Source organism: Halichoeres trimaculatus, unplaced genomic scaffold (assembly GCF_033239565.1).
Source record: "Halichoeres trimaculatus isolate MK-OKI-2021-1 unplaced genomic scaffold, fHalTri1.1 fHalTri1_scaffold_10, whole genome shotgun sequence".
In the NCBI taxonomy this organism is placed as follows: Eukaryota; Metazoa; Chordata; class Actinopteri; order Labriformes; family Labridae; genus Halichoeres; species Halichoeres trimaculatus.
The window spans coordinates 10,445,085-10,465,160 of record NW_027437187.1 but is presented as its reverse complement, the minus strand read 5'-3'; the positions used below and the strand labels follow the sequence as shown (position 1 = coordinate 10,465,160).

Genomic DNA, 20,076 nt, shown 5'->3' with positions numbered 1-20,076 from the left:
ATCCAAAATTAATCCTCGTCACACAAGTGAGAAAAACTACTTGGAGTTATTCAGTTAAGTAAAGACGTCCTAAAAGGTTCTCGAGATTACAAGTAAGTTTCATTTTTTTCCACAGGATCTCAACTTTTTTTTTCACGTTATCTAAAAAAAAAAATATTTTCTTCTTTGAATAATTTAAAAAAGAAATATTTTCCCTCTTTCTCTTAAGAAAAGAGGATAATATATTTTCTAGTCTTGCAAAACTGAGCTTGTTTTCCCAAAATAAAAGATCATCTTCTGACGATCTAATAATCAAATCAGCAGCTTAATCTCCATCTCCATCATTAGGCATATTAAGCTGCTTTGCTGCAGCTGCACAAATGATTGGGAAAAGTGAAGCCCATTTCTGTGAGTCTTCGTGCTTTTTATTAAGTTGAAAAAGCAAAAGCTGGCTAAGCAAATAAAATCCTGATTTGACTTTCAGATTCTGCCAGAAATGTCAGGAAAACCAAATGAAACTTGGTGAAACTGTCTCAAGGAGCTCCAGTTTTAAAAAACTGCTGTGGGGCGCAAATAATCCATTTCACAAAACACACTTTGGACACAAATAAAATATTTTGATTTACACCTGATCTGATGCACATGCATCTTTCTCTGACTTTCTGAGCATTTTAAGTCCATAAATAAGCAGGTTTTTTACTCAGAAATGTCCAATAGGGTTACAGTTTGGCCCCTGAACCGTGGAGAGCTGCACCTGTCTGTCTGAGTCTCCAGCTGTTTGCAGCAGAGCCATAAGCAGAGCCATGGCCTTGGTCTGAATCTGCTGGTTTGTCCTGAAAGAGATCAGAAAAGAGAAAGAGAAACAAAACGATTATACCCCCACTGATGCATGATAAGGTGTGACAACGGATGAGGGGTTTTTGTTGCACGTGTCAAGATCACACTGTGAAATATCACTCTGAGATGAAAGGTAGTGATTCTGTCAGCACCAGAGGTAAAGAAACAATGCACACACTTCTCAGCCTCACCCACCACACACACACACACACACACACACACACACACACACACACACACACACACACACACACACACACACACACACACACACACACACACACACACACACACACACACACACACACACACACAGTCTTTACAGAGGTGCCAGGCTGTCTTCTTTACTTTCCATCAGTCCTTTATTTCTTCCTCTTTCTGCCTCAGAGGGCAGTTTGCACAGGAGGAAATTATGTTCATTTAAAATGCAACAAAGAGGCTGACAGAGGCTGCAGTCTTCCTCTTTGGTTTAAAGATTAATTCAACTAACGTTAAAGATTTACTTTTATATCAAAATCAAAGTTTGAGAATATGGTATATGGAGAGAACATAATTTATACAACACACTAGAGGGTTCAAACTATCTAGAGTCAGTCTGAGTCTGTCTGTTATCACCAGAGGGAGTTAGAAACTTAGTACAAACATTTCAGTTATTGGAGTTAATATGCTGAAAATTTGCTTTTTTATTTTATCTTTTCTCTGAATAATTTCAAACAAACGTGTACACTGTTTTCTTTTCACGTTTTTCTTCTTTTTTTTTCTTTTTCTTTTTCCTTCCTAAGTTATTTTTAGGAAGTTTTTTTTGCCTTAATCAGAATGGACAGCTGGAGAGAGACAGGAAATGTGGTGAGGAGAAAGTTGTGAGTGACAGACAACAAAGGGTTGAGCCTGGAGTCAAACTCAAACTCTCTGTGTTATTTTAGTTAAAAATGAAACATCTTTTTTAAAATGAGCCAAATTCACCAGACAGTTCCAGCGAAATCTCTTCATTCAAAATTTAATTGCGAAAATGACACCTGAACTACTTTTAAAGAGTTTAAAAAAAGTTGCCAATGGGCCAGGAGAAAAGTACTCCTTCATTTTCTTGAATCAGATCCTTATTTGCATTCTTACTCCCTTGTAATTTTTTTTATTTGGGTTTTTGTTATCAAAAACCTTGAAATAAGACTGTCAAGGTGATTAGTTCAAAGACATGGGGATTCTTTGTCTTACTTATCACAGATGTAACATTGAGACCAAACAAGTGGGGTATAAGGACAAAACAGAGGACTTCACTGCATAGGAAACCAGCTAAACTGAAAACACAGCTGAGAGCAGATAAAGAGCTCTAACACATTCTCCATACAGCTGGTTTACACTTTTTTATTTCAGTTTTAGTGTTTTAAAGATAGCTATCAGAGAAACAGGTGATAGAAATGTTTCTCAAATTGTCACTTCGATTAATATCAGTCTTCCACTTCCTTCTACCTCACTGAATAAACCAAAACAACTCCTTCTCCAGTCTTTCTCCACTCAGACATCAGTTCTTCTACTACTACAATATGAGCACTTTTAGCATTTACGTATACTTACACCTGTAAGTGAGCGATGAGCCTCTCCATTGTGATTTCTTGTTTGACCTGCAGGAAGAGGCTGTGGCTGCTCAGGACCATGTTCTCCAGGATGTCCAACGACACCTGCTGTATGGACGCATCGGTTGGCTTAGCGTTGACAAAGCCAGCAATCTAGAGGAAGGAAAGAAGGGAAGAAAGGGATGAGAAGGAAGGTTGAGGAAGTTAAAAATTAAAGTCTGACTCTACAATGTGAAGCAGTCTCTGAGCCACAGGTGCAGCACCTTCTTGATGAAAACCGTCGAGAGGTTCTCCCAGGAAACTATCCCATGATCCATCAGCTCCATGAAGCCCGTCAGTGTGTGGGTCATGATCTCATTACTCCTAGAGCCAACACAAACACACACATTTTAAACATTAGAACACACAAGCATTAAAAATATACACCATTTTAGAGAGAACAAATTTATTTAGCTGCCCATGAGAGAGCTTTTATAATTTTGTAAATATAACGCCTATACGGAAGGGCTAGAAATCCTGACCAACATCTCTAAGCAATGTTTCCAACACCTTGTTTAATGTACATCAGGGGTGGCCAACCAGTCAGAGACCAAGAGCCACAAAAATTACCGTGGTACTACAAAGAGCCACCACACACACACTTCCTCTCATACATAAATGAAAGGACATAAGATGAAAATCAAAAGATTTCTAAATTTTGAAATGACATTTATTGCATTTGTAAGCATGTTTCAATTCGCACTTGGAGCCGTGTCAAGACAAATTTTTGTTTTTACTGCAGAAGAGACAAACTTTCATCCATCTATCTAGATAGCTATGAGCACATGTGCAATGTAGAGGAAAGAAACTGAAACTTAAGTATCAATCCCATCACCCAAGTACTGATCATTACTGAGCACAACATCAATATATATCAATAATTTAGACTAATTGGTACACCACTACTCATAACAATAATAAATGGATCAAAGAGCTGCACACCGAAAGGTAAAGAGCTGTATGTTGGCCACCCCTGATGTATATCATAAAGAAGTAAGGCAGCTCCGAAGGTAAAGGGGTCCAACCTGGTTCTAGCAAGGTGTACCTCATACACCTTGGTCCCAGAAATCAATATTCATCACTCCTTACTTAACATATGAACTGTGCTGACCCAGGGTGTGGCTCACTGTTTTATGAGTTTCATTTCTCCATATTTTTGGGCCTTTTGGACTTTTTCCTTTTACACTGTATTCATAATACATTCATAATAATAAAATCATGATTTTGTTTTTTAGGCAACTTTTGGACATTAATGGTTGCTGGTCTTGTATTTCATGTTGCTTTATTTTTACACTCAAGTAACGTATAATATTTCTGTAATCAGTCAGAAAACTGAAGCTTCAGCTCACCTCGCTGCAGGGAAGTTAGTAGGTGATAGTAGGTGTCAGATCCTGAGTTTTAAATAAACAAACTTGTATAGTTGAAATGAAAGTGGAAGAGAAAGTCAGGGTCAAATGGAAGGAAATATTTAATTCCTCTAATATTTGATCAAGTATACTTGTGGTCTTTAATATTCAGACTGTGTTTGCCTCTTTTTTCTTCAGCTCTGCAGGATATGCTGCAACGTGTGTGTAGAGCACTGATATCCCTAAGAGGAACAGCTTTCCACCTTTGACAAGAAAAATACCGACACACATACAGACACACAGTGTACTAACTCTTTAGAGTCCTCTACGATCTTGACCAATAAGAGATGTCCGTCCCGGCTGATGAACTCTTGAGCAAACGTGACGTCTGTGGACACACTTGCCAACTCCTTCAGCGAATCACATCTCACGTAATTGTCCGTGCTCTGGATGCCTTTGAACAGGTCTTCTGCACACCGACCCTGCACTCACCAGCAGCAATAAAATATAAGACAAGGAACACAGATTAACATGCAACAGACTCAACACTTTCTACTTTTTTAGTTCTTAAAATGCAGTTCTTGCAGCATGCATCAAAAATCTTTCAAAGAGGGGTATTGTGCATTTTTTAGGCTTTATACCGTCTCCCTGGTTTGTCTGTAGTATTGTTAAATGATTTGCAGCTCAAAAAACTCACACTGGTGTTTTAGAAACCCTTATTTCAGCTTCTGTCTGGAGGTCTTGTTTTAGCTGCTTTCATTAAGGCTCACTGCTCTACAAATCTCCTGCCATCTGATTGGTCAGCCCTCTGGAGGCCTGTGGGGGACAGACCTGTGGTCCGACCTTGGTGTTTGAACTGATAGGGCAATCCTTAGGAGGATTGGGAGTTTTGATAAGTTTACAGACAGAGTCAGGAATTTCTCCAACATATGAATATGTAGGGGTTTGAAAATCTGCACATTTAGTCTGAACATTATGAATATTTAGGATTTTCACTTTATATCCATGTTAAAATATGAGAAAGCAGAATACCTTCTCTTTAATGATTTCTTTGCATGTTTGCATGCAGCAGACTTTGTGTATAATGCAGAAAGAAAATGAAGCAGTGAAGTGTTCACACAAACAAAGGAATGTGTGGAGAATGAGGTGAAGAACCATCATGGCTCAGAGCCCGGCTGGTGCAGACTCACCGGTGCCTTGGTCAGACGCAGAATGCAGCCGTTCTTGATGTCCAGGCGATTCTAAAACAAGCAAACAAACAAACACACACAGATACACAGACATGTTAATACAGAGAAAAGTATTTAAAACAACATGTACAGTGTCAGACCAGCACAAGAGGAAGTCAGTTCACCACACGCACAGACAACAAACTGTATGTTTATAAATGGAGCTGTGCTCAATGTATAAAAAGCTCTGTTCTCACAGATGAACACGTATGACATAACCTCATATACGCAGCAGGGAAGGCTAATGAAGTGATAAAAAGGAGTAAATTCAAGGTTTGAAGTCGGATTTGTATTGAGAGCAAAATGCAAACTGACAAACTAAGGCTGTCAGCCTCCTTCAAATGAATTTTTCCCTGAAATGAGAAACTGACCGGGGACTCTCCTCACTTCAGCGAAAGCTCAATACTTTTTATTTAACAGGAACAAACTCAGATGAAAATAGATTTCCAGCTTTGGCTGAGGAAACGCTCAAAGTTGTAACTGGGTTAATTTAAAGTTTGATAAAACAGGTTGAAGATCATAATATTCCTCTGACTCATCGTGCAGCTTGACTCAGCAAGTTTCCTGAATTGGGTCTACGAAGTAAGTTATTGAATCACATTCTTCAGCTTGATTAAGTTGATAGTCTGGATTTTATTCTAAATGTATGGTGGCTGGTAAGTGTCAGACGATTTGCAAAAGCAGCAACGCAAAAGCAAACGCCACAACACAACAGAAGTACAACCACAAAAAGAGGCTAGTTCTCCAGACAGTGAAAAGTTGTGAAAGGAAGTAAATAATTACCTTTTTAAACTTCATCTTTGATAAATATACCTTCTTGGGGGTCCCACATGTTATATCCTTGTAACACCATATCACGTAACAACCTCCCAATGTGTAATAGTGTAATGAATTTTTCACTCAGTTATGTAATAACACAGCATTTCATAATAATCTGCCATATTTTGTAATAACATAACTTTAGCATTAGAGCTATATTTATCATAGCTGAAGGTAAAAAAGAAAATAATCATTAACCTACTTTCACAACTTTTCAGTGTCCATTGGGATAACTGTCCTCTTAACTTCTATTGTGTTGTGTATCGGTGTTTGCATTTGTGTTGTGGTTTTTGCAAATGATCTGACACCTACCAGCCACCATATGGAAGAGACTACAGCTGATAGTTGAAAAACAATCACTCCTTAGCTTTTATCTTTACACTCATTAACCTCAAAGAGCAGGTAAGAGTGAGCATCTTTGTACCAACCAAGAAAAATTGGAGCCTAATGGTTTTTCACTCTGCAAACAGCAGGATACTTTTCAGAGTCTGCCTGTACCTGTTTATTTTAAAAAAATGACTTTTCTCTCTCAGGTTTATTGCCCTGTCTGGTGAAAATGTAATGTCTTCTGCAGCTGAGAAAGGGGGGAGGGCTGTGAGTGACAACCTCTGTAAAAGTCACCTGACACCAAGGAGCTGAGTGAAGCTCCAGCTGCTCATCTCTCCTTCTTCTCCTTCACATCCTGTCCTTTGTTTTTTCAGTCACTCCTACACTTCAGTATCAGTAATGATGAACACAGGCTTCATCTGAAGTCATGTCATGTATTTTTGTTCTCACATTGTTGCGGCTTCCAACATTTTTACCTTAGCCGCCAGAGAGTATGAGGTTGGATCCTTAGATTCATATTTCCATGACGCGCTTTAGGTTATGGACACACATAACGCTGAGATCCAAAATGCGTTTTCGGGTATTTATTGCATAAAAAACATCAGGCTATCACAGCGCTACAAGTTGGGTATATGGAAGGCAAGGAAAACCAGGGGATTTAACTGAAAAAAGGGGTGATGAGTGAGTGAATGAAAATGGCAAAGCGGTCAACAAAAAGTACGGCTGCCAACCCTGACTCTCTGTCTCTCATCTGGGCCACCCGGTGAAAGCGCACCTTTACGCACACACACACACCCGCCTACTCCCGTGAGAACCACCCCCAACTCACATACACTCAAACACCGTGATCCTCAGCCTCTATCTATATGTCTCTTACACACCAGCCCCTAATTATTAGGTCCCACATAATAATTCACATTTCAAAACACAATAAGAGACATAATAAATCATCACATCAATTTCAAAATGCAAAATGTCCAAGAATCATTGTTCAAAACCACAAGTTTAGCATTCCTTCATCTGGTAATCCCCATGACTGATAAGGCAGAGTCCAGCTAAGTCTGGAGAAAACACAGTCCCTGTGGAGGTCAGCAACGTCCTCATGCTGCCTCCTCCTTTTCCAGCAACAAACACACCTTGGATATGGGTCTGTCCAAGCAGCTGGTCCTTGTCTTGATCCGAATTTGACGTACAAATCCCTTGTGATCAGGAAAAGTTTGCATGACACGTCCCAACATCCAGGAATTACGAGGTGCAGTACTGTCCATCAGCAGAACTAGATCTCCTGCCACAAGGTTCCTCTGGACTCCAGTCCATCTCTGTCGTTCTTGTAGCAGAGGCAGGTACTCCTTTATCCAGCGCTTCCAGAACAGATCAGATATGTACTGGATTTGTCTCCATCTTCTCCGTGCATACATGTCTGCTGCTTGGAACTCTCCAGGTGGTAATGAAGACTGGTTTTTAAGCAGTAATAGATGGTTCGGTGTCAGTGCTTCCAGGTCGTTAGGATCTGTGGAGGCTTTGGTGATGGGCCTGCTGTTGATAATGGCCTCTACCTCACAGAGAACTGTGTGGAGCCCCTCCTCATCCAGGCGTTGCACCTTGAGGGTAGAGTTCAGGACTTTCCTCACTGATCTAATCAGCCTTTCCCACACGCCTCCATGGTGTGATCCAGCTGGTGGATTGAATGTCCACTTGATGCCCTTTTGGAGTAACACATCATGCACCTGTGCCTGGTTCAACTGCTCAATTGCTGTTTTCAGCTCACGTTCTGCTCCCACAAAATTTGTTCCATTGTCAGAACGCAGCTCACGGACCTGTCCTCTTCTGGCGATAAAACGCCTCAGTGCATTTATAAAGGAGTCAGTATCCAGAGAAGACGCCACCTCTATGTGAATGGCTCTCAGTGCAAGACAGGTAAAAAGGACACCATACCTTTTCACTGTACTTCTTCTGCTCCTCACCTCAATGGGTCCAAAATAATCAACACCCACACAGGTAAAAGGAGGCTCATCAGGCTTAAGTCGATCCATGGGCAAGTCAGCCATCTGCTGGCAAACTGGAGTGGCGTTAAGTCTCCTGCAGGTGGTGCACTTGGACAGAACTCTCCTAATGTCAGTGCTGACTCCTGTCATCCAGTATTTCTCCCTGAGCTTGGACAACATGTGGTTGCGGCCGCTGTGTCCTACCTGTTGATGTACATTTCTCAGCAGCAGAGTAGAAATATGAAGATCCTTTGACAGAATAATCGGATGTTTAGATTCCAAAGGCAGTGCTGCTTTACTGAGCCGTCCTCCAACACGCAAGACTCCATCCTCCAGCCTTGGACACAGCTTGTACAGGTGACTGTTTTTCCTGACATTTTGTCCCTTTTCCAAACACAAGAACTCCTCCACAAATTTTTTCTTCTGACAAAACTGAATTAAAGCCAGTTCAGCCTTGTCCATGTCTTCCACTGTAAGAGCTCTCAGAACAGCTGTGCTTCTCAGAATGCACCCTTCCTGCTCCTTCATTCTCTGTTGCTTTGTGCTTTCTTCACTCTGATTGGCTGTCCTTTTTCTCTTCTGGACACAGGACCACAACCATTCCTTTAATTTCAACCACCATGCCACTGCTTTCTTTAATCGGATCCACGAGGAGTAATAATGGATCAGGTAAGTAGTGGGATCCTCTCCAGGTTGTACAGCATTAACAGTGACACTTTTCTTCACCTCTGGGTCATTCTGGGAGAGATGGCTCACAGGCTCAGGGTTCACAGGCCACTCCGGTTCAGGTTGGCAAAGAAACGGAGGACCCATTAGCCAGAGTCTGTCCTGCAAAAATGCCTCCACTTTGACCCCTCTGGATGCTGCGTCTGCTGGATTTGTAGCTGTACCCACGTACCTCCACTGAGCAGGGTGAGATGATTTCAGTATCTCCGAAACACGATTTGCAACAAACACCTTAAATCTGGAGCTTTCGTTGTTAATGTATTTCAACACAGAAGCACTATCCGTCCAAAACACAGATTTCTGAAGACTCATGTGCAGCTCTTTCCTCCACAGGAAATCCATGCGGCTGGCCATTGTTGCAGCAATCAGTTCCATTCTAGGAATTGTAACTGTCTTCAGTGGAGAGACACGAGCCTTTCCCATGATGAAAGCACTGTGCATCTGGAGGCGGTCATTCTGTAGCAGCAGATAAGTGACTGTACCATAGCCTTCCTCTGAAGCGTCACAGAAATGATGGAGTTGTGCTGTAATTACATCTCCAAACTCCAGAGGTTTCAAACATCTGGGCAGCTCAAAGTTGTCCAGCAGGTGGAGCCCTTGCACCCACTTGACCCATTCTCTGGAGACAGTCTCTGGTATGAGATCATCCCAGCCAACTCCTCTTCTGCACAAATCTCTCAAGATCTTTTTGGCTGTCAAAACAAGAGGACTTAAAATGCCCAGAGGGTCATAAATAGAACTCACAGTAGAGAGGATGCCTCTGCGGTTGAGTGGTCTATCCTTCCATACAATTTTAAACTTGAAGGCGTCTGACTTGATACACCACTCTACACCCAGCACTCTTTCCATGGGCACAAACTCCCGGTCCAGATCCAACTGCTTCACACCTTTGGCTCTGCGGGGCTCTGGAATGACTTTGAGCACCTCAGGTCTGTTACTGTGCCATTTAGTCAAACAGAATCCTCCTTTTGCGCACAGAGACATGAGCTCATGACAGAGGGTTTGTGCTTCCTCTTCTGTCGCAACAGCCACCAAACAATCATCCACATAAAAGCAGTGCTGCAGCTTGTCCACTGTCTCCTTCTTATGCTCATGACCAAAGTCCTCTGCACATCTCCTAAGGGCAAAATTGGCACAGCTAGGGGAAGATGTAGCTCCAAAAAGATGTACCTTCATCCTATATTCACCTGGTTCCTGTGTCAAGTCTCCTTGTGGCCACCAGAGGAATCGCAGCAGGTCAACATCATCGGGGGGCACATGCACTTGATGAAACATGGCTTCTATATCAGCCATGATAACCACAGGTTCCCTCCTGAACCTGGTCACAACTCCAATCAGTGAGCTGGTTAGATCAGGCCCTTGTAACAGCTCCTCATTCAGAGATTGTCCTTTGTAACTGGCACCACAATCAAACACAACTCTTAGTTTTTTCTTTGTTGGATGGTAAACGCCGTGGTGCGGAATAAACCAGACCCTGCCATCACTTCTTTCCAGCTCTGCATCAGGAACCTTTTCAGCGTAGCCTTTGTCCAGCAGATCATTAATAAAGGTATTATACTCCTCGTAAAACACTGGATCCCTCTGGAGCCTCCTCTTCAAATGACTTTGACGCTGTTCCACCACTTTCCTGTTGTTTGGCATTGTGATGTTTGAATTTCTCAAAGGCAGAGCAACCTGGTAGTGACCATTAATGTGTTTGGCTGACTTTGTGACCATGTCCATGAACCTCAAGTCTTCTCTGGACAGACCCACTTGTTCCTCCACAGCAGATTCTGGAAAGTCCATCTTAAATTGCCGTTGCCACAGTTCATCCAAATTTACAATGGACACACGATTCACAGTCACCATCTGCTCACAGTAATTGGCCTCTCCACCATTTCCTGTTAGTGGTCCATTTACCGTCCAGCCCAGTGCCGTCCTTACAGCGTAGGGTCCATTGTGCTCACTGCGGATGACTTCCAGCGGTTCCATAGCTCTTGGGACATTTGTTCCAATCAGCAAATCAATTCCAGCCTCAATCTGTGGTAGGGAGATGTGTTTTAAATATGGCCACCTTGTCAGGTCCTTATTTGTGGGTATATTTGCTTTGTGTACTGGCATTGAAACCTGAGTGTACGCCTTTGGCAACTCAATGAAACAGTCATCGTCCAGTGCTGCCACCTCCAGTTCTGGCACAAGGTAACTACTGACCACCTTTTCCTGCCCCATAGTCCTGAGAAGAATGTTGGCTCTCTTTCCAGACAAATTTAGCTTCTGCTTCAAACTCTCAGTACAAAAGACTGCAGTGCTTCCCTGATCCAAAAAGGCATATGTGTGAATGATTTTATTGCCCTTTTTTGCTTTCACTTGGATCGGCACAATAGGAAGCTTGCAGTCCATCTCACCAGCCCCTGTAAGCCCACTGGTAACCAAAGTGCCGTCTACTGTAACCTGAACACTTCTTTCAGCTGGTTCTGCAGTTGCGACACTATCCTTATGGAGCACAGTTGGGTGTCTTTGGCCACACTTTGAGCAAGAAATCTTCCTTTGGCAGTTTTTGCTGATGTGTCCTGTACACAAACAACGAAAACACATGCCATTCTCCTTTAGGAAGCAAATTTTCTCTTTATGTGCCATTTTTTCCAATTGTGCACACACATCCAATGTGTGTCCTCCAGTGCAGCAAGGACAGATCCTTTTGGCTGATGATTTTGTGTCCATGGCTCTATTTACTGGTTGAGCTGTTCTATCCACACAATTCACTGTGGTAGCGAAGCTTGTTCCCCTGATGCTGGAGCGAGGATGAGGTTTGTGTTTGTTTTGTTTGGTCAACACTGTGGTATCCTGAATGTTTCCAAACACAGGGTCTGTCAAGATTTTTACTTGTCTTTCAACAAAGTTGGCAATATCTACAAACTGTGCTCTTTTATTGTACCTTTCTTGTAGGTCACATGCGTGGCATCTCCAACGATCTCGAAGTTTGTATGGCAGTTTTTTGATGATTTCCACCATGTTTGTAGGAGTGTCCAGATCATTTAAATACTGCACATCCTCCATTGCGTTGCAGCATCCACGCAGAAAGAGGCTGTACTCCTGTAGGGCTTTCACATCCTCTGACTTGATAATGGGCCATACCAAAGCTTTCTCCATGTATGCTGCTGCCACCTTCTGCTCATTACCATAATGCTCCTTCAATAGAGCCTTTGCCCTCTGATAACCTCTGTCAGACTCAATGTGCTGGCAGCTCCTCACCAGCTCCTTTGCATGCCCTTTGGTATACTGTTCGAGGAAATAGAGTCTGTCACAACTGTTGTGGGTGTTTCGCTCAACTCCATTTTCAAAGGCTTTAATAAAGGAATGATATTTGAGTGGATTGCCATCGAAAATGGGAATTTCCCTTTTTGGGAGAGCTGAGAGGCATTGTTGTTGCATTAAGAGTGTTGTAATTTCGTTTTGTTTCCTCATTATGTCCAGCACACTGTCATTTTGTGATGAGTCAGTTTGTGTAACATTGGTCACTGGATCTTCAGGAGCCATTAGATAGCGTTGGATCATGTAAGATGAACCTGGGAGATGTGCTTCATCAGGTAAGTGAGTGACCTCTGGCCTCACAGCTGTATGTGTGGATTTAATTTCACAGGGTTTTGATTTAACTGGCATGGATGGGACAAATTCTGTGACATTGACATTAAGTGGTTGTTGTTTTGAACGTGTCTTTTCACAATATGAGTTCATCCCATCTGAAACCTTTGATCTTAGTTTACTGCTGATGCTGCCTTTTGATTTTATAACACTTAGTTTTGCCATTTCCTCAGCAATTTCATTTTCCAATAAAAGCTGTTCTCTTCTTTTGCGTATCTTTAACTCCTCTTCATCCAACGCATGCTTTTCCTTTAATGCCTTTTGTTTTACTGCCAGAATAGCAAGGTTTGCTTCCATTTTTAAGCAAGCAGAAGAACGTGAGCCTATAGATGAGGAGTGATGTGAGCGTGATCTCTTTGTTGCATTTGAGACACTGTCACAGGGCTGTAGTTCATCCTGAGGATCTTCAGTGGGAACAGGTGGAGGGTGAGCAGGAGACAAATCTTTGGCCCTTTCATCAGAAACTTGCTCCACATGCTCCATTTCCTTCGGTTGCTCTGCGATATTTGTCTGAAGTGGTGATTTATTTGAGTTGTCATGCGGATTTTCCTTTATCCATTTTTCCACTTGTACCTTGAATGCATCACTGTAATCCATAATGGAAGAAAACCACTCGTTTTGTTTTTTACTTTCATCATCAGGAAGCAGTGGCATTAATTCATTGTGCAGGTCAGTGCCCCTTTTACACAGTGCATTCAAGTTATTCAGTTGTGAGGCAATTTCATTTGCGTTTCCCTTTGATTTCATGTGCGCTTTCATTTGCGGAATAAGCGCTTTGAGTTTATTAACGGCACTTTTGCGCTCATGTTGCAACCGTTCGATTTTATTTTCCAGAGCTTTGGCCGTCGGTTTGATTTGTCTTTTTTCCTTTTCCATGTTTGTACTTTCAACACAAGAGTTTATTTGACTCATTTCATTTAGATTGTATTTTGTATGAAGCAACACAATCACATTTCATTCAAGAGCAGCGTATTCAAATCCATTCGTAGACATTGCATTTTATTCATTGACAGAGCAAATTCCATCCAAACTTTTCAACAAGCACAAGGCCTTCAGACAACATCAGCCGCCGCTTATTTATGCCACGAATTCCCGACATCACAATCCAATAAAACACGAAGAAAGTTGCGCCACCCTCAATGCGCCAATGCAACCAGCAAATCCATTTCATACATCGTCCTCACTTGGCACAATGCATTCCAATCCAAGCGGATTATATTCATTTACAGGTTCAGGTCCTACCTGTTCCCACGTGTGAATGGATGGCGTGGTGTGACACTTAGCTGTGGCTCCTTTGTTCTCGGGCTAGTCAGTGTGCGTGGGGACTTGGTTCTTTCTGGTGCGGCTTGATGATTTTCCCAAAACGCCTTTTTTGTTGACAAAATGTTGCGGCTTCCAACATTTTTACCTTAGCCGCCAGAGAGTATGAGGTTGGATCCTTAGATTCATATTTCCATGACGCGCTTTAGGTTATGGACACACATAACGCTGAGATCCAAAATGCGTTTTCGGGTATTTATTGCATAAAAAACATCAGGCTATCACAGCGCTACAAGTTGGGTATATGGAAGGCAAGGAAAACCAGGGGATTTAACTGAAAAAAGGGGTGATGAGTGAGTGAATGAAAATGGCAAAGCGGTCAACAAAAGGTACGGCTGCCAACCCTGACTCTCTGTCTCTCATCTGGGCCACCCGGTGAAAGCGCACCTTTACGCACACACACACACCCGCCTACTCCCGTGAGAACCACCCCCAACTCACATACACTCAAACACCGTGATCCTCAGCCTCTATCTATATGTCTCTTACACACATGATTTATCAGAAAGTTGTGATTCATATAAAGCGTCCACTTCTCAGATGAACCACACTCTCATTTTAAGCAGAAAAACACACAGCAGTGACTCAGACCCGCCTCCTTGAGATGTGCACCAACATCTGTTCATCTTAACCGGCGAGTCATTTTGCATTTAACTATGATTTGTGCTAAAAGTTCACTCACAGATTCAGTGATGTATGTCTGAACTCCATCAGCATACTGCAGAGCGTAGTTGTCAGGACCTGGGAGATTCCAGCTGTAACACAAGGTTTAGGTTTTATGTCAGATTTCAGCTAAATAATGTCAAACAGAACCACAGGGACAAAATTATGGCATCAAACAATTATCATCATGAACTTACCCATCACACACCTCCTTTATCACAGCAGACAGAGGCTTTTTCTGCAGAGACACAACAAAACAGCATCATATTAGTCATTGAAAACACACACCTGCTGCATACATGTGGCTCATAAACACAGGATTTAGCAGGCTCAGAGTCAGAGCACTTTCTTAGTCATGGAGCTGGACTCATGCTTGAGTAATGACTGGCTGTTATGGGATTATGGTACCACAGCTATTCTGTCTGGCTGCAAACCTTGTTTGCTGAGAGAAGGAAATCCTAGAGCTCCCCAACGCTTTCTGAACAATGTTCCACTTGGTGCCCGGATCTCTCTTTGTACGTAAATAAAAGCCAGACTACTTCCATGTCTGACTCTCAGCCATCCTGCACATTAGTGGCCGGCCCCGCGGTCAACCAATCAAAATGTCTCTGGCTTCTGCGGTAGACCCCGAGACTGCTCTGTTATTAGTGGCAGCCAATAAGGTCGACCAATCAGATGGTAAAAGGGAGACTGCTGGGTCAGGATTGGTTGAAATTTGAAATAGAAATATTCTGGGTTCAGGATGGACACTTTCCCCGAGTTAAAGGGACAGTTCAGTGTCATTGAAGTGGTGGTTGTATGAAATACTTATCAACAGCTTGTGTACCACATACAGGACATAACAGTCAGCACAGCTGCTGTTGGGAGATGACGAGTAGAAGAAAAGGTCACAAGTACCACCAGCTTTGGCCACTGAAAAGAGCACTGCTCTTGAAAAATGTCTAAGCTTTGGTGTTTGCAGGTCCTGACTTGCAAATGTTTTTGAAACATCTTGGGGTAACATTTGTTGTGATCTAGCACAAATGAAGATTGATTGGTCAATTGATTGATTGAAGAGAGGAACCTTTGATATGTCCCCTCAGACAAGGCGCTACTTGTTTTCTTATGCTGTTCCAACTGTGTAAAATAAGTTTTATTCTTCAGCTTGCAGTTTATCGCATGGCCTCAAAACAATTCAATAGAAACTGGTTTAGGCCCTCGTACACAAACACTGACAGATCTTCTCTTTCACGATAAGATACGATATGACACGATACGGCACGGCACGGCACTGCACGACACGACACAGCACTGCACGACACGACACGACACGACACGACACGACACGACACGACACGACACGACACGACACGACACGACACGACACGACACGACACGACACGACACGGACTCGCCTGCTGTTTACAAGTCTCCAGAATCTGATAATCTCTTTTAGTCACATGATTTTTACAGTGTTTTTGCTGTCTAAGCTGTAGTAGTCGTTGCGTAGCTCCAGTGTTCTCTCTGATGTGGTCGATGTAAAAGTGAGTTTTCATGCTCCCATCTCTGGTTCTATCAACAGTCCAGTGTTTTGATAGTTTTCACCCATAGACTGTAAAAAAAAAATGGACGTCATCTTGCTCGGCTTGAAGTGAGGTTGCCACAATAACTGCTCCCCCTGGTGGCTGGCTGCAGTATACGCCAAAAAATCCATCTCTCCATTCATTCCAGATGAGCTGTGGTCAAACTTAAAAAATTAATACACCTCATAGAAATGTTTCTCACAATTGTTGTGGTGATTTGATGATATTATTTGGCTGCTTTGTATTCAAGTCCCCTTTATTCTTAAAGGTTTCGTTTTCATTAGTTACACGAAACAAGGTTTTACGTTGCGTTTAAAGATGATTGACAGCTGACGTTCTTGTGTATTTTTTTCAGGGATTGTAAAATATGACAGGAGGTAGAGTCAAGAACTGATTAGACTCTCAAAAGAAAATAACTATAATTATTTTTGTCACCTAGCTCCACTCAGATCCTCCCAGAATCCCTCACAGTCTCTACTGCGCAGACTCTGGCTGCTCTGCCTGTGATGGGTGTATTTTGGCTTCAAAACCGTACAATGGTAAATGGCAGAGCCAGGCTGTTCACTCTATATACAGTCAATGTTTTCACTTCACATTACTGATAAAGAAAACAAATTTTTGGGCTGATTTTAGCCAACATATCTTTCACACGACATCCAAACTTTGGGGCTTTAAATGTGGCTATGAGAGGAACAGGGTTTTGTTGCTTGAAAATATCAAAAACCTGTTTGTTAATCGTAATAAATTACCCAAAAAAATCTTTAAAGTTCATCCAATGCGGGTGGTTCATCACTGTTGCATAAATAAACTTTCAGCTGGTATGGTGTCTGCTGTTTTTTTAAGCAGAATTACTTTTTCCAACCATACTAGGGCTGCACACTATGGCCTAAAACCAGTATCTCCATATTTTTAAGGTGTATCCCGAATACATAATATGCATCTGGATATTCTGATTTCTCCTCTTAATTACTGTAAAAATGTAAAATTTTATCCTTTCATGCACAAAATGACACTTGTACAATGTTTCAAGTTGACCCTTTAGTTGAATTTTTAAAATTTCTCGTTTGCAAACCCCAAACCTGCAACTGACAAGGTATATAAGGGACTTTTTCCCTCTCCTAAAACAAAAACACGCATGCCCAGGAGAGGAGGAGGGGGGAGTGTGCTGCTTGCTCAGAGAGGAGCACACACAGAAAGTGAAACTTTTAGGAGAATTACAAACCGATGTCTTAAAATATTTACTTGACAATTTGTGCTCGATGGTTGGGATATGGTCATTTTATACATCTCACATGCAACAACCTGTGTTATATCGAGTATATTGGATACATCTCCCACCTCTAAACTATACACACAACCTTGACAAGGATCCCGAGAGAAATCTAACTCTAAATGGATAAAAACCAATCCACATTTAACACAATAAGAATGATAAACTTTACAGATAAGCATCATAAGCTTGTTAAAACTGAGCCTGAAAAACTTGACAACAAAAAGTCAAAATATTTCAAACAAAACTGATAAAGTAATCAAAAGTATTTAACCTTTGACAACATTGGCAACACACCAAGTGCAGCAGAGGCTCAGTGCTCTTTAGAAAATGAACACGAGGCTGCTGCTTGTGGACTTTAGCTCTGCATTTATTATAATTTCACAAACTGATTGCACTATGCTCGGACGATTTACTGTGCACTTCCTGAAAAACAGACTGCAACATGTCAGGATGGGAGACTGTATCTCATCGACCCGCTGACCAACGTCTACCGGTCAAGGACAGAGCCTCCTGACCTGACCGACTGCTGCACGCTGCAGTTCAGTTACCACACACCAGAGAACTGGAGACACCTCCATCAGGTGGTGAAGGTGGCAGAGCTTGGTCTCTCAGGTAGAAACAGGTCATTCGCTGTGGATGGGTTAAACTGTGTTTTGTGGTGAGGCCTTTTTTGTTGCGCCATGTTTTTTTTTTGACCAACCACAGGGATTTCCCGAACTGCACAACTCCGTTCAAGGTTAGGGGTTTGGTCACTGCTGTGGTCTCTGGGTTTACCAAGATCAGCAACTACAGCAGCCAAAGAGGAAGTGCTGCCTGAGGAGGCCCAGCTTAGGACATGGGTTTCCCATGGAGGCTCAGCAACAAGACAAAATATACACCAATGACACTGGTGTCTGAGAAAAGAGAGATGCTGTAACAGGACACGAGAGGATACTCAGAGGACTCTGTTTTTTATTTGTCATATTTCTCATGTAATAACCAAGTTGATCTGTAATTCACAGGACACAGTTGTGTTAGTTTGTTTTTGTTATATTTGTATTGGTCCATACCACATTGGATTAGAATAGAAAAACTATGCAATACCCCTTTACTGTGTTTCCGATGTCCCGCAAAGTTAATATTATCTGGACAACTCAAAGGAAAGCCTTCTTCAGTCATAGCTGTCGGGGCCAAGCAAAAATCCTGGTCTAAAAATACAAAGCTTATGCAGAAGTGCTAAAAAACTTGTTCTTCAAAATTTTGCATGAGGCTTGTTCAAGCCCGAATTGTAACAACAACCTGAAATCATGTAACAAAATTATGTAATAAAACCCAAAGTGTAATAACTGACCCCAATTTTTTAACAGCTTGTCACAATTTGGATGAAAAGTTATAACATTTTGGGTTTTACTACACATTTTACAAACATTTCTGGTTGTTTTTATGAACTTGGCTCTAACAAAGCTGGCTGAAGAAACACTGGGAACCAGTGTTTCAGCAGTGAGCAGAAACTGTGTTACCTAATTGGGTCATTTGTTTACAGACAAGTGGGCAACCTGTAGCTGTCTGCCAAGAGAATAAAGCTAGAACCAGAACCAAGCTAGGTTGAGCTCAGCATTGCTAATATGGCCCCTGATTGGGTATAAAACTCAGTATCAGAAACACATGGGTGACGTCACAGAGGTTATTACCACATATCGTACTGTCTTATAATTATTTTAACCTTGATAAGCTTGGAAAGGTCTAAATAACATTTCACTGATCAAACATTTTAGCTAAATCAAAAAACATCATATGGCATTGCCACACCTGTTGATTTCTCTGCACTTTGTTTGACCGATTTAGACCAGATGTAACATTTAAGTGTATATACCTTTAAGGCGGGTGTAGGTGTAGGTCATTTAAACATGAGATCAGACTGTGTCATCCATCATAGCTGTTAAAAAGATGCTTGTAAAAACAAACAATAAAAATAATTCACACAAACTTTCCAAGTGTATTTCAGTGAATCACAGTGTATTTCATTGGTCACATGTCTTGAAAATGGTGACAGCGCCTGAAATGTCCTCCATGTTGCATGTTGCCCTAAAGGTATAAACACGTTGATGTTATGGTCTAAATGGGTTTCAATGAGTTGTGTGTATTACATTACCTGGTCCAGCTGTATAAGCTGGGGGTAAGCCCCCGGCATCTGGATGGCTATCTTCACTATGTCCTTCTGTTGAGGCATGTTGGCCCCTCGTGAGTCCACCACTCTCTAGCTGTAAAAAGGGAAACATATAGAAGAGTCAAAACAAAGTCATGTGCATCAGCATCATATCCCTGTGTACTGCTTCTGCCACTGCTACTACACCTTCTTTCCAAGAGGTTTCACCATCAAATATCAGAAGGTGGCACAAGAATGCACAAGACAAAACAAAATACAAAAGACAATCAAAATTAAAGCTGCGAGCAGCGTTGAACGGGCCCTTGCCCTGTGTGCGCCAATTGGAGCATGTCCTAGCCGCCACATGAGCAGCAAAATGTGGCTCAGCCAAAAGCCATAGGTCTAGGCATGAGGGTTACGTCCAAAACATTTCATGCCTGTACCTCATAGTAGCTGGACAGGCAGCAGATTTAAGCCCCTGGGTGGCGCTCTGGAGCATTAATGTTAACGCAAGTAATGATAGAAATGAAATCAAGATTTGACAGTGAACTTGTGTGTGCATTTTGGTCCTGATCCAACATTGTACAGGAGAGCTATTAAGATTTTAATAAAATGGGAAAATGGTCAACTTTGGCGGTCATTTGTGGCCAAGCC

At 42.0% G+C, this 20,076-nt stretch overlaps 1 protein-coding gene across 1 annotated transcript in view; it reads right to left on the bottom strand.

The window, feature by feature from the left end:
* elmo3 (engulfment and cell motility 3) overlaps window positions 1–20,076 on the bottom strand; it is a 37,965-nt gene that overhangs the window by 9,756 nt on the left and 8,133 nt on the right. The window contains exons 2-9 of the mRNA XM_074677568.1: window positions 19,429–19,537; window positions 14,660–14,700; window positions 14,482–14,554; window positions 4,963–5,013; window positions 4,085–4,254; window positions 2,651–2,750; window positions 2,389–2,540; window positions 734–812 (exon numbers count right to left, since the gene is read on the bottom strand). Of these exons, the coding sequence (XP_074533669.1) occupies window positions 734–812; window positions 2,389–2,540; window positions 2,651–2,750; window positions 4,085–4,254; window positions 4,963–5,013; window positions 14,482–14,554; window positions 14,660–14,700; window positions 19,429–19,506 (744 nt within the window). The 5' untranslated portion in view covers window positions 19,507–19,537. The remainder of the gene's footprint in view (window positions 1–733; window positions 813–2,388; window positions 2,541–2,650; window positions 2,751–4,084; window positions 4,255–4,962; window positions 5,014–14,481; window positions 14,555–14,659; window positions 14,701–19,428; window positions 19,538–20,076) is intronic.